Source organism: Syngnathus scovelli, chromosome 7 (assembly GCF_024217435.2).
Source record: "Syngnathus scovelli strain Florida chromosome 7, RoL_Ssco_1.2, whole genome shotgun sequence".
In the NCBI taxonomy this organism is placed as follows: Eukaryota; Metazoa; Chordata; class Actinopteri; order Syngnathiformes; family Syngnathidae; genus Syngnathus; species Syngnathus scovelli.
Window position 1 is genome coordinate 13,836,946 of NC_090853.1, and position 14,710 is coordinate 13,851,655.

Consider the following 14,710-nt stretch of genomic DNA (forward strand, 5'->3'; position numbering starts at 1 on the left):
ACAGGTAGGCCTGTTGGGAAGCAATCACAGTGAACCGCACATGCGTAATAGACAGTGACTGCAACCCCTCACCGCAGCAAGTTTAACGGCCGCGCACACACAAACCGCCAACGTTTATAAGCTTATCAACGCACGCACTCGCTTTTTTCTTTTAAACAAAATAAAGTTTATGACCATCAAAAATGAGTGGGGTTGCTGGACCAAATAAGAAGCCAAAAACGTATCACTTTTATACGGAATGGGAGTTGGACTTTTTTTTCTCACAATGTCATTTTCTAAGTGCGTTACAAAAATACACTATATTATTTATTTATTTATTTGAAGTAGGTAGATCTCTGTGACTTGGTCATTTTAAAAGTAGCTCGTAAGCTGAAAACGTTTGAGCACCCCTTTTATGCTTTTTATGCAAATATAAGTTACATAGTTAATCATTGTAAAATGTTTGAGGGAGTGACTAAAGCCATCCCCAAGTCATGTATTGGCTTGATCTGTGGCATTTTATGCAGCCCTGCTCCAACAATTCCACTTCTTTGGGTTGGAAATTATAACTTTAATGAAACTTAAGATTCCAAACAGGGTACAAAGATTTTTAACAATATCTCACCCTATCTCACGCCTCTAATACAAGTCTACGAGTAAAGTTCTTTACCTTCCGCCACCACATCTACAAAAGAAATATTCTAAATATAGTACTGGATGTGGAATTGATTTAGAAAGCAACTTTAATGCACAAAAGTTAAAGTAACATAACAGTACACATTATTTGTTGCCCACCTACATGATCAAGATTTAACTGCCCTCAGATATATGTTTTCTGTTACATTGTTACAATGTACTTAAAATCCAAGGTGAGGCTAGATAAAATGGCATGGGAAAAGATTAATACAAATATTAATACAAAGCAAAAGGGAATATAAACTATGGATAAAATACAAATGTACAATAGTTGGAGACAGTAAACCACGCAAATTAAGAAAACAGGAGCAATAAGAAGTTATACTACGTTTTCACTATGTTCTCAGCATCAAGTGCAGCTGGATTTGCCTGAAACACAGGAGAGCATGGAATTGTGTCCATTTTTTCCTCCATCAAGTTTTCTCGCAGCTGAGCACAGCAACCACGACGGGCCATCGGTAGAAGAAGTTGCCAAGTCTAAGAGTCCAAATGCCGCACAGCAGTTCAGCCCGCTGTCTAACACAGATGGCAGTCCCGGATATCCCCTATCCTCATGGTTTTCACATTCTGATGAAGGTCTCACATCTTTTACATTCTGCTCAGGTTTTCTACAGAAGACACATGGAAAACTTTGGAGAATATTTATGAACAAGGCTGATTGAAATTCAACTCCCCTGCCATGTGGCGTATCAAACAAATTGCAACCTTCCATATTGCCATATAAACCGTCACTGTCGCCACGGGAACATAATGTAAATGTCGCATTTTGGCCTTTTCACGCTGCACTTGGTTTCTTCTTCACAATGGGGTAGTGCGCAAGAACTACTGCACGCTTGTCCGGTGCTTGTGTACCGTACTAGAAAAAAACAACGAGGCTTTTCCTGCTGATGTACTGCTGTTACCACATGGATATCATTATGCCAGGCTTTGATTTTTCAATTTCAGAAGGGCATTGGGGTTACATCAGCAGGCACCCACCCACCTTGTGCGATGCGACATTCAGTCACAATAAATACGTTTTTCGACGCCGTGTTGCCAAGTGCAGTGTGAAAAAGCCTTAAACTGGTCATCACTTGGAGCGTTCTACAGTGACTGGAACTAATAGCTATAAGAGGAAAGTATTCAGTGACCAGTTCATCGCTTTTAAATGCTATGCGTTTGGCATAAAACAGGGGTCTCAAACTCCAGTCCTCGGGGCCGCATTCCTACATGTTTTCCAAGTTTCCCTCGTTAAACACACCTGATTCAAATGATCAGTTCATCCTCACGTTCTGCAGGAGCCTGATAATTGAAATATGATGATGAATAAAATAAGTACTTTTCAAACCTTAAAAACATTAAATGTGTCATTTTCGGACAGCGGGTTGAATATTTAGGACAATATTCAATTATTTCCTTATGTATCATGCACACTTGACAAGCCTCACATGTCTCAGTCAAAGCATTTCAAGTACTGTTTTGGCCCGTGTGCGAGTTGTCTTCAAAAGCTGCTCCTCAAAGGCTTTTTACTGTGGGTCCGCACTGGATGATCCCACAATGCCATGCTGACGTAGCACATTCCTTAGGATCTGATTCTTGGATTTCCAGTCTTCTACCTGAGAAAAAAAAAAAGAGATGTCAATAGCAAACCAGGCTCCACTTGGTGGATTTGTCACTTTATATGAATTGAACAGAAGAAAAATGTTTGGATTAATAGTAATGGAGAATACTCTGTAAATCAGTCAAAACTAAAATGACGGGGGAGCGATCCAGGGCGCTTGCATGGGGCACACACACATATGTTGAGGTCTTGTTTTGTGAAATAAAGAGCCGGTTACCAAACCCACGTCTTGCCTGGTACATTCTGTTTGTTCATCAATCGTCGTAGTGTAATGTGAACAATTAATGATGTTGCAGTAATTTCCATAATGCTTTTTGTCATTTCTTTCATGGTTATCATTCATTTTATGTTTATCAGTAAACATCAATCACAATTATCTTTGAACCCAGATGAGAATCTGCTCACAATACGGCAGACGTTTGCCAGTCTCAAACCTATTGACACTTCTGCTCTCTTTCCTTTCTTATTCTGTAAGCATTAACACAAAGCTGAATAAACCCAAGTTTTATGAGCATTGTAAATTAAGAAACTATCCCCATTGGTAAATTAAAACACTCAAGATTTTAATGTGGTGCCATTTTTTAGCATGAGCTGTGTTACATATATAGCAGACTCACATCACACTAGAAATGCTGGCGTGCCTTTTCACATGGTGCCTTCAAGTTTCGAGTCCTATTTTTCCAGAAAAAGTTTAGATTTTAAATTGTTCGACTGTCTTGCTCTCACACCAACATACCTCTTGTCGGAGAAGCTGATTGTCAATCCTAAGTCGATCAAGTGCGCTGAGATCTTCCCCCAACTTCAGATTGCTCTGTCGGAGTTCCTTGATGTAATCACAGGCTTTGGACAAAATTCCCCCTTTGCTCTAAACAAAATGGGAGGAATGACGATTTAACATGAAATCATGATACCTAAACTAAAAGTAGAGTGCTTAAATGTCTGAATGTAACAAAGCCCAGTTCACCTGTCCCGTCTTAGTATAATCAATGTTGCAGTCTGGTATCGTCTTCGACAGCTGCACAATCCAGTTATTGATTTTGTCCCGACGTCTGCGCTCAACTGTGGTGAGAGATGCAAGCGTGTTTTCTCTGATTCCTTCTTTTGTATGAATTGTCAGTTAAAACCTCTAATAACCTTCGTTGTGCTGTGCACGCCGTTTTTCATCCCTGGAACCCCGTGGAGCTTCTTGTTTTCTAGAAAACATGCTATATGGTAAGATAATGGGTAATTATACTTAAATTGTGCTAAATAATAATGTAAGTACGCTATGTATGGTTGAGTGCGAGGTGCGATTGTCCTTTGACTGGATCCTGTCAAAACCTCCTGGGGTGACATCATCACATAGAGCTGCCCTGTAACAAAAATCATAAGAATCAAAGTACAACCGACCAGGTTGATTTTTGCATTTTGCAAATCTTTTATATTTTGTAACACATGGAAACTGTTAATTCATTGCCTTTTTTGTTTGTTTTTGACGTACAGATGGCACACAGCATTTTGTTACCTGTAGGTGTAGTCTGGCTGAGAAGAGTGTCAGAGGCTTGCACTGTTGTCACCATGGTCCCTGCTGTGGCATCAGCAATGGTGGCAGGGTAATACGTGTACTGTGTCTCAGTGGTGCTATCTCCCTCAAGGCCTTCAGACTGGGAGAACACAGCCTGGTGTCCAAGAAATACTGATTACAACACAAAGAAATTGTCCCACTAACGGTCAAATCACCTGCATTGAACTGAATTCCAGAACAAACAAAGTGACTGTACTCAGTGGTTTGATGTAACATGATCTGCTTCTAATTAATCTGTGAAAAGAAAGTGGAGCCACCAAAGCCAACCATTGCGGTTTCAAAAGGTAATAATTTAAAAAAGGAAAAAAAATTAAGTAATGCAAATCAATTCATTCATTGCTGTGGACGTTTATATTCGTCAACTGAATTCCACCTGTTCACTGCCACAAGCAATATTAGTCAAGCATGTTTTTCAAAGAATAGGATGGAGCTTGCTCACCTGTGTGACTGCCTGTGTGGTTGCAGGGAAACCGGTGACGAGACTCACTGCTGCCCCTCCATCTGTTTGACCCTCTAACTGGCCGTCGGACACCTGGATCACTCTGTAGGTCACCTAGAAAAAACATATTATTGGCAAGTGTGGCATTAACCCTAAACAAATAACACACGGAAACAAGAGGCGCATAAACAATGCAGCTCTGATATTTAGTTATCAGTAAGTGGTTCAAAGCGATTCTCTCCCAATTAATTCCGTCGGTTCAGGTCAAGACGCTCGTCTCGGTCACGTGACATGTCACCTCAGTCGAGCCCGAGAAGCAAGCAAATATGAGCATGTTTGGAAGGCTTCTTTGGAAAGGGAAAAAAGCCCAATGAGGAGACGGAAGAAGAAGAGGCTACGACTTCTAAGAAAAGGAAAGCTGCATTTAAAAGAACATTTCTGGAGTCCTACTTATAAAATATGGATTTATTGCCACAGGTGACTCTGATGCGCTAAGCCCACTCTGCATATGTGGCGACAGACTAGCTAACAAGGCAATGAAGCCTTGATCCTGCATTAAAAGACAAACCTTAACCACTTCGGGTGTCATTGTCTCCAATTACGCCTAGATGGGACCAGATCATTTCTAAGAAAATTATCCATCCATCCATTTTCTGAACCGCTTAGTCCCCACGGGGGTCGGGCAGTAGGCGGGGGACACCCTGATCCGGTTGCCAGCCAATCGCAGGGCACACAGAGACAAACAACCATTCGCACTCGCACTCACACCTAGGGACAATTTGGAGTGATCAATCGGCCTACCAAGCATGTTTTTGGGATGTGGGAGGAAACCGGAGTGCCCGGAGAAAACCCACGCGGGCTCGGGGAGAACATGCAAACTCCGCACAGGGAGGGCCGGAGGTGGAATCGAACCCGCACCCTCCTAACTGTGAGGCGGACGTGCTACCCAGTGCGCCACCAAGCCGCCTCTGAGAAAATTAATTAAATTAATTAAACTAATTCAACGCAATGGTGAGTTTTATTTTTATGTCATTTATACTTGTTTTTATGCCAGTCGTATCATTTTATTTCATCGTATTTATATATTTATTATAAATGTATTATTTATTTATATAAATGTATTATTTATTCATATAAAGGCCGGTCCGCGAAAATATTTCTGACAAGTAACCAGTCCATGGCGTAAAAAAGGTTGGGGACCACTGGTATAGAGAATCCCCTTGTTGCGAGTAAATATTTTTAAAAATATTTACACGTGTCTTAATACAGTAGGGAATGCTTCCTCAGTAGATACCTACTAAAGTTTGTAACTCGGATTTGAACAGTTTGGTAGAAGTTGATTCCAATATTAAATATTCATCACTTTTGATTACGTTTGCAAGGAACCTATTTGATTGCAAAGCACAAAAAAAGAGATTCCATTTAAACATGTTTCTATTAGACTGGTAGGTACACTAAATATTTTGCAACAAAGATATAAGATGTCTAGTTCACAAACACATCAGCGAAAAGATGACAAAACCATGGTGGCAGTCAGTCACTACATCTACCCAAAGTCGCATGCATTTATCGTTGCGCGTAAGGGCGTTGACTTTTTTTTTTATTTTTTAAATAACTTAAAAGCAGAATTCTACAGACTTAAAAAGGCTTAACATGACAAGTCCAGGCTTGTGAGACATTTTGAGGGATTTTTGTTATGTGCCACGTAATCATTGCGACGTCAGCAGCAACATAGGTACAGTATGCGCTTACAGCAATACCGGAATATGCCAACTATAGCACAAGGTTTTCAAAATATTTTCTTCTTCTCAAGGCCAAAATTACCAAAAATCTTACTGCCACATTTACAAAAATTGATCCAATCAAGGGTCATGGCAGGGTTGCATCATGCCTCCCCGAGTACACTCCTATTCACATCACGAGGCAATTTAAACTAATTTACTGAACACACTTTTTTAATGTGGGACAAAGCTGAACGAACCAATAAAAAAAATTAAAAAAAACACACACACACAGGCAAGACATTCAAATTGTACTCGGGAAGGCCAAAACTGTTCTTCAAACCTTGAACCAGAGAACTGAGAGGCAGATGTGCAAACCAAACTGTGCAAACCTTAACCTTTACATATAAAACAAGACTGCAAGACATTACAACAAACATTGATTCTGACGGGTTGCCAAGAAAGTTTAAGTCAAGACTCCTTCTTACTTGTCCAACACCTCCTTCTGTCTTGAATAAGTATTTGATGGGTTGATCCGTGAATGTGGAGGCAGACTGAATGGCTGCAATAGCGGCTGGATCTTCTGCAGTGGCCACTGAGCCAGCGGGAGCACATAACCACAAGCACAACTGTTATTATACACAAGTTTTGCAAATGAGAATCAGAACATTATTTAAACACACAATGCCCCATACCCAAATAATCTTATATTGTGGTAGGGTCGAATGAACTCATTTACTGCCATTGACGGCTATAGACGTCATATATCCATTTTAACTGTGCTGGCAGCAAATGAGTTTAAAAACAATATGGACAATTGATTCCCTGCGAATGACTGGCGACCGCCCAACAACTGATGGGATTGGTTACAGCCTGCCTGTAACCCCCGGTTTGGAAGATGAATGACTGAATGGGCAATTGACACATTCCAAAATATGACAAGAATTAGCCAGCTATTAGCCAGCTCTATAATCATTAAAATTTAGGTATTCATACTTCAAAATGTGTCCGCCTCACCTTCTTCGTTAACAGTAGTACTCCCATCTGTATCAGGGCTTTTTTGTTGGCTGGAAAAGAATGCATATACTTGCCTTTAACTGAATTAAACACACACAACAGTCTGTTTATTTTTTTTATTGTTGTTTTTGGTCTCACTCACCTCTTCATTTCTGGCGACAGTCCTGGACAAGGAGACTGCCTTCACTTGCTCCCACAGCCACACTGTGGAGAGCGCATTCATGAGTTTGACAGAAATGCCAGAGCTGACTTCTAATACAACTTCAAGAAACAAGCTGGCAGTGCACGTGTTAAGACAGTGGATCTCAAATGGGGGTATGTGAGATTTTAAAATACAATGCACTTTAAAAGTAGCATCCATGCAAAAAAAAAAAAAAAAAAGAGCTCAATCACATCTGCTGCCTCCCTGCCACACAGCACTAACACTCAGTTCAGTGCAACGATGCAATGTTCAGTGTTGACACTCAGTAATGTCAGTCTGTATTTGTTCACGATTTTTATTTTTTGCAGCTTCTGCTGTTCAGGGTGTCCCCTGCCTAGTGCCCAAATTGACCTGGGATAGGCTATATTGCATCCACGACCCTCGTGATAAGTGGTTCAGATAATAGATGCATGGATGCTTTTTTTTTTTTAATTAATATGAGAATAGTTGTATTCTATGATCCCAAAGGCAAACACTTTATTTTGACAATTATTGTGATGTCCATAAACATTTATTTACAATGAAGTTATTATTTTCAGTTCCAGAGACCAATACAAATGAAGTTCCCAACTTTAATAAATCAGACACTGATGACAGAGCACTGTTCCCCCCTATGCAAAAAAATACTTATACTACGCGAGTTAGGGTACATGACTGGGAAATAAATGGCAGGGAATACATTGCTTAAAAAAGATTGAGAACCAATGCGAGAGTACGTGTGTGAGTGTGCGCGCGTGTGAAATATGTTCTAAAGCGACTTTGGTAGCTTCCACAGCTACACTGTATTTTCAGCTGAACAATTTTACCATTGTCGGTAGCGGATAGTTTCTGCGCTCAAAATTACAGCAGGTAATTTAACAAAAAATACAGTCGCAGTAAAATATAAGACAATTTAGCAATGGTATTTATGGTATGGTAATGGTATTATTTTGTACATTTCGGATTTCATTTGAATAATTTCAACGGTTAGGTCAAATAATGTAAATACTTTATTGGATCCCAACCTGAAGTTGCGCTTTTAGCTAGCTGGACGAGATCCTTCCTGTTGTCTACAATGTTCGGGCCCAGCGGTTCTTTGCAGATGTTTAAAAAAGCGATTTATCTAATGGACATTAATTAGATGCATGTTCCAGTGATTAATGCCAACAACCTAAAGTTAGCTCTAAAACAATACGCTATGCACAGGGAGCTACAATTTGGTAAGTATATTTGACCGTGACGAACAAAGATCTACTTACGCCGAGGTTTAGACCCTCCCACAACATTTGTCAACAGCATTTATGTCGACTTCGCGCATGCGCAACAGGAAATTCCGTCATTAGTCGTCACTGTTTACCTTTTTTCGACCGCGTATCACATGAATGTACAGGACATAATCTTGATCCATCCATTTTATGCAGCTCTTATCCTCAATAAAAAAGAAAACTACTGTCGAGACGGTTGATTTGCTAGCATATTGTCTTATTTGGCAAATTCTTATGTAAAAAAAAAAGTACGAGTAGTTTCAAAGAACACTTTTATATAACATTTGAAGAAGAAATGGTGACAAATTAACTTTACGTGCAAATTAAAATTGTAATGTTTCGTAAGTAATGTACGGTAGCCTAAGAATGTGTCCAGTCTGGCCACTCCACACAAAAAGTGAAAGTTTCCGTAGATACACTATTACAACAACCAATAAGAGTCGCTGTTGACTCACTTATGTGAACGGGCTTGATCTTATTTTACTCCAGTAAATTAGTCGTGGAGTTATTATGTAATCATTATTAATGTGTAATACATGCACCCTGACAACGGTACATTTTTAAATACAACTGAAAACAGAACATTCTATCTACAGTATGAGTATAGATAGTCCAAGCTGAAATTGATTTGCATTTCTCGCACCTCTTTCTTTCAGAAATGCTAGAAAAGCATAGAATTATTAGGTGTAATAGACACCTTATAACTAATATATTGAATTTGAGTTTCCTTTATCATTTACTTTAAATGGTGAAGTAAATTCGATGGAGGACTGTAAGTGCAAAAACTTGAACAAAGAAACACACCATTTACTGAATCCATTATTTAATTAATACATGAAACATTTAAGTAATAATACATCTATTTAGTGGTGCATTTATTTTCGGAAGATTTGAGAAGAGACAAATACTGCAGAAGAATTGTAACTTGACGAAGTAACCGCTGAGATACACCAGTGCAGATGCACAATGTGGAAAATGGGTTTTTATTCGTCAAATTCTTTGTTGCATGCCATTTAACTCCCCCAAACTACTGTATTAAAGCATACATATACGTTTACCTCAATGAGGGGAAACCATGACGTTTAAAAGAGGAAACGCACTGGACATTGCCCGTGGTTTGAACCCGGTGAAGGTTTGAGAGAAGACCAATTCTGCAGTAGAATTGTAACTTGACGAAGTAACCACTGAGCTAAACCAGTACAAGTGATGGACGAGGAAAATTGGCGTTTATTCGTCTGATTCTTGGTTGCATGTCAGCTTCCCAAATAAAATAAAGAAACGTCAACAATGGGCCTGCCGATTAATGTACTCGGCGACTACGAGATTTGACGACTCATACACACAACGGAGGCCTGGCTCTTATAGTCAACACTAGAGGTCGCCACCCATACATATGCTTACGTCAATGAGGGGAAAACAAAGTTAAAAGAACACGATGGACATCGCCCGTGGTTTGAACCCAGGGAGGGTTTGAGAAGAGACGGATTCTGCAGTGGAATTGTAATTTGACGAGGCAACCACTGAGCTGAGTGTATAGTGGGTTTTTATTCAAGTCTGATTCTTTGTTGCAAGCCATTTAGCTTTCCTTATTTATCACACAGCAATGGATTTTATTTTCAGTCCCATGTATTCTCTGTTGGAATATTTCATTTGTCAGCCAAAGTCTGGAAAAAAGAATGTAATTAATAAAATTTAGATCAAACCACACATGCATTTTTTTGCAAGTGGGCAAATTTGACGACAAACGGCACTGGCATGTAAACTACGTACAATCATAAGCTGCAATGACAAGCAATGGTGCACTGATTGACACGGGTGTTGTATTTTGTTGCCCATTGATTGGAGGTGTTCACACTTGTGTCAAAGGTGAGCTGTTTGAAGGCAAAATTTGCTTTTGCTCCATGTTTGAAATATTTTGGCACAGGTCAAGCCTTTTGCAAACATAATGTGTCATTTTGACCACTGCGGCACTGTTTGGGTTCCTCTGTGTTAACTGTGAGTCACGTCTCGTCCCCGGTTGTTTTATGTGCATATTGTCATAGTTTCTGTCCGTGTACCTGTCTGCTCGCCCCTCCCCTCCTGTGTTACCTCACAATCAATGTAATCAGTCACCTGCCTCTTGTTACCTGTCATGTATTTAAGCCCTGTCTGCCCCTCACTCCCCGTCGGATCATTGTTGTCATACTGTCTTGATGTCGTCACGTTTAATGTCTTCACGTCTTTCTGTTTTCCCCTCGCTTGTTTTCTGTTTGCCATACCTGTCGGTCAGTCAGTCACGTTATAAGTTTGCCTGTTCCTGTCTGTTTCCCTTCGTGCTCTATTCCAATTCCCTTTTCCCTAAATAAACCCTGGTCCAAGGTGCATTTGGTCGCCCTGCTCCATTCCACTCTCTGACAGAATGAGCCGACCATCACAGCAACCAGCGCTTGGACCAACCGTTGCCGGCTCCCGCAGCTGCTGCATGGTCGCCAAGGAGCTGAGTTCCAGCGACGCAAGATGCACGGTTGCCCCCCCCAACTCAGATCCAACGGCGCGGATGCTGCAGCCGCCACCAGCTCCGGCGGCGCGGATCCAGCGGCCGTCACTGTCGGCCTTCGACAGCGTGTGACGTGTGGCCGCCACCTGACCCGGTTCCAACGGCGCGGATGCTGCAGCCGCCACCAGTTCCGGTGGCGTGGATCCAGTGACCGTCACCCAGTTGGATTTCAGCGGCGCAAGACGCATGGCCGCCCCCTGACCCAGTTACGACGGCGCGGATCCTGCGGTCGTCACCAGTTCCGGCGCGGATCCAGCGGCCGTCACCCAGTCGGCCTTCGGCAGTGTATGACGTGCGGCTGCCTCCCCATTCCCTCCCTTCCCTTATTGGACAGCCTTGGATTTTTTTCTTTTTTGGGACGTCGAGACCCGTCCCTTGTGGGGGGGTACTGTCACGCCCATGCCAGAGCACGCTCAGCCTGCACTTCCCTCTGCCGCACCCCTTTCTTTACCGTAATGTCTGTCAGCTGCTTCCTCTTGTTACACTGTGTATTTAAGCCCTGCCCGTGTGTTTCTCCCTTTCGGTGTCTACTGTTCTGTCCATTCCTGTTTGTGCCCAGTGTTCCTGTTCTTGTCGTCTGGTTTTTCACTCAGTCTGTCTGGAGCAGGGGTCTCAGAGTCCAGTCCTCGGGGGCCGCATTCCTATATGTTTTGCAAGTTTCCCTTGTTAAACACACCTGATTCAAATGATCAGTTCATCCTCACGTTCTGCAGCAGCCTGATAATTGAATCAGGTGCGTTTAATGAGGGAAACTTGGAAAACATGTAGGAATGGCCCCCCTGAGGACTGGACTTTGTGACCCCTGGTTTGGAGGCTCACGGTCAGAATTTTAACCCTGTCCAAGTGGACTTTATGTCGGTCAGTCTCTCTGTTTGCTGGCTGTGAGTCTCTCTCCAGTCTGTGTCGTTGCTTCCCTTCCAACTCCCTTTCCCTTCAAAAAATCCTGGTAAAAGCTGCATTTGGTTGCCCTGGCTCAACTCATTCCTGACACTGTTTTGAAAATGTGAATTTTCAGTTGACGGCTACGTCAAAACAATCAATAAAAACGGGAATCGTCTGAATGCTAAAAGACACTTTTGTACAGTGTACGCAAACCCAATACGCTGATCGCGATCTACTGGTCAATCGCGTACTACTGGTCGATCTCGAAGGAAGTGTGGGTCGATCGCATGACAATAGGTGAAAATAGGGAATCCATCGTCACTATGGCATTTGCCTTTTGATTGGCATAAAGCAGGGATGTCAAAGTCAAACACACCGAGGGCCAAAAAAACAAATTTGCTACAAGCCGAGGGCCGGACTGGTTCAATGTTTATTAAAATATATCGGAATGATTGCACATTGCACTAAGACCTAACACAGTGTACATTATTTAATGATTAAATGAATATGGCAATATTTTGTTATGGCTCTGTCAGTAACTTCAAGGGAAAATATTTTCAACAGCCAAACAGCAAAAAATTTAATTGTTTTAAAAACAAAATGTGTTTCTTAATATCAAGATAAATGCATAAATAAAAGTGCATGCATTATAAACTGAAAGTTTATTATTATGCTGCTCTATGATCTACCGATCATTGCTTTCAAATCGTAAAATAAAAAATTCATCAAATCAGTTGTATTCTTTCTCATGGCTCTTATCTGCGATTTTCCCTTGGTCCATTCAACTGAAAAATAAATATAAATAAATAAAATTCAAAAATTTACGGCACACAGACAAAACAATACTTTCTTCAAAGAAAAACCACGTCTTGTAGAAACAAATGTAAAAATGTAACCGAATTAAAAAACGGAAAATACGTTACTGTTCTGTGATGCTCACTTGTCTGAGGCTGAGCCTGATACTTAGAGGTGTCTCATCTTTTGTACAAGTTCATCAATGTTCGGGGTTAGGCTCTGAGGCTCAAAACCCGTTTTTGATCAACTCTCCTTCTGCAAAGGGCCGGGCTGATTTTGCGATCTCTTTTGCCACAATAAAGCTAGCCTTGGCAGCAGCGTCGCTTTGCGATTTAGCATACGTGAACATAGAACAGAACAGAACAGAACATGTCTGGACTTAAGGCCTCGTTTTAATTCTTCCACCTTCTGTAGCTTTTGTTCATATTCCATTTTCTTGTCTTTGTCTGTGTGTTTCTTAGACGTTTGATAGTGCCTTCTTAAATTAAATTCTTTCATTACAGCCAAATTTTCTCCACACAGAAGACACACAGGTTTGCCTCTTACCTCCGTAAACATGTACTCTGCCTCCCACCTGGCCTGAAAACCCCTGTTCTTAGCGTCCACCTTACGTTTAGCCATTTTTGAGGAGGGGGGTATCAGAAAGTTGAACTCTGCTCTGACTACTGATGAATAATGAAGCCGCTTGTGCGAGCTGCAGGGACATCGCGGGCTACCGTTGCATTGTGGGAAATGTAGTGTTGGTGCGTGCAAAACACCAGCGGGCGGCTGTGGCCTGCGGGCCGGTTCTAATAGTAATTCAATATCATCCAGGGGGGCATAGATAATCAATTCGCGGGCCGGATCTGGCCCGCGGGCCGTAACTCTGACATATGTGGCATAAAGGGTAGCCAATCTAACGTCATTTCTGCCCGACCGGGGAACCGCAGCGCGACGCCCGAGTGCACCCCCACGCGTTCGGCTTGACTTTTTTCGGCAGTCGGACTTTGTGCATTTTCAAAGAGGAGGGAAGGGGAGGTTTTCAGCGGCAGCAGCAAGCGGGGAGCTGTGCACGGAGTGTGCACGAGACTAATTTCTCGTCTTTTCTGCCCGACCATATCGGCCGTTCCGATGGGCCATTGCACGCGTCCATTGAGTTCCTGTTGGAGCGTCGTTGTGGGAATGTCACCCTCCGGCCAAAGCTCAAAAGTAAATGAATGGGCCTTCGCACTTTGTGCAATTTGAACCAAGAGGAAGTGTGCGGCTTTGGAGCGGCCGTTGCGCACAGCCATTGCGCGCGGCCGTTGCCCGCGGCCGTTGCATCGGCCATTGCGCGCGGTCGTTGCGTGCGGCCGTTTCGATCCGACCACGCGGTTCGACCACGCAACTGCAGCGCGCCGGACTCATTGTCATAACGCCGTCGCAGACACTTGTAGAAATAATTCAAACATTTGAGTTGATCTCCAGGCTGGAGAGGCTGATTTTTCGTCATTTCCATCCCACCGCGCAACCAAGTCAAGTCAAGTCAAGTTTATTTGTATAGCCCTAAATCACAAACAGTCTCAAAGGGCTTCACGTAGACAAAAATTGACAATTATTCTCAAAGCATTCCCTGATCTTAAGCTCCCAAAAGGGCAAGGAAAAACTCAAAAAAACCCTGCCAGGAGAAAATGAGAAACCTTGAGAAGGGACCACAGATGGAAGGATCCCCCTTTCAGGATCACCAGGTTGTAATGGATGCAGAGAGGGCACAAGTAATACTGTTGGATTTTGTCCACAATTTAAGGAGCGCGTTATCTGCGCCTCACGGCAAAAGCCATTGCCAATCACCTGTTATCCAATTTACTCACTGCGTGCTCGTTTGATTTCTTCAGATTTAGGAAAATGCAAAGACACTGAAGCTGAAATTAGACTTACACAGATTGGTTGAGTTCAATCACAATTCTTGTTCAAAAAGCTCTGTTTTCAGGAAAGTACAATACAGCGCTGGGCCCTTCAAGAGCGGAAAGTCTCCATTCAGAAAAGGCAACATCCAAGGTTGTTAGATCAGTTTTAT

The 14,710-nt window shown here is 42.1% G+C and overlaps 1 protein-coding gene across 5 annotated transcripts; it reads right to left on the reverse strand.

Moving 5' to 3' along the window:
* Positions 1-704: 704 nt before the first annotated feature.
* On the reverse strand, positions 705-8,513 carry usf1 (upstream transcription factor 1). Of its 5 annotated transcripts, XM_049725921.1 has the most exons (12): positions 8,223-8,450; positions 7,159-7,220; positions 7,017-7,066; positions 6,488-6,594; positions 4,279-4,392; positions 3,780-3,933; positions 3,540-3,627; positions 3,410-3,468; positions 3,240-3,334; positions 3,012-3,140; positions 2,893-2,947; positions 705-2,270 (listed from the first exon to the last, which is right to left on the reverse strand). In XM_049725921.1, exons 2-11 carry the CDS (start codon positions 7,164-7,166, stop codon positions 2,921-2,923), a joined length of 831 nt encoding a protein of 276 aa, XP_049581878.1. In that variant the 5' UTR covers positions 7,167-7,220; positions 8,223-8,450; the 3' UTR covers positions 705-2,270; positions 2,893-2,920. The 5 variants fall into 5 exon arrangements, with proteins under 5 accessions (XP_049581878.1, XP_049581874.1, XP_049581876.1 ...); XM_049725917.1 differs by lacking the exons at positions 2,893-2,947; positions 8,223-8,450 and adding an exon at positions 8,457-8,513; XM_049725919.1 differs by lacking the exons at positions 2,893-2,947; positions 8,223-8,450 and adding an exon at positions 8,457-8,474 and having other exon boundaries at positions 6,996-7,066.
* Between the last annotated feature and the right edge of the window lie 6,197 nt (positions 8,514-14,710).

Bases quoted from the DNA above. Each gene is read 5' to 3' on its own strand.
- usf1 (XM_049725917.1), bottom strand. The intron at 3,141-3,239 runs GTGAACTGGGCT...CATTTTGTTTAG, and splicing joins ATTATACTAAGACGGGACAG to AGCAAAGGGGGAATTTTGTC. The intron at 2,271-3,011 runs GTATGTTGGTGT...TTTTTTTCTCAG, and splicing joins ATCAGCTTCTCCGACAAGAG to GTAGAAGACTGGAAATCCAA.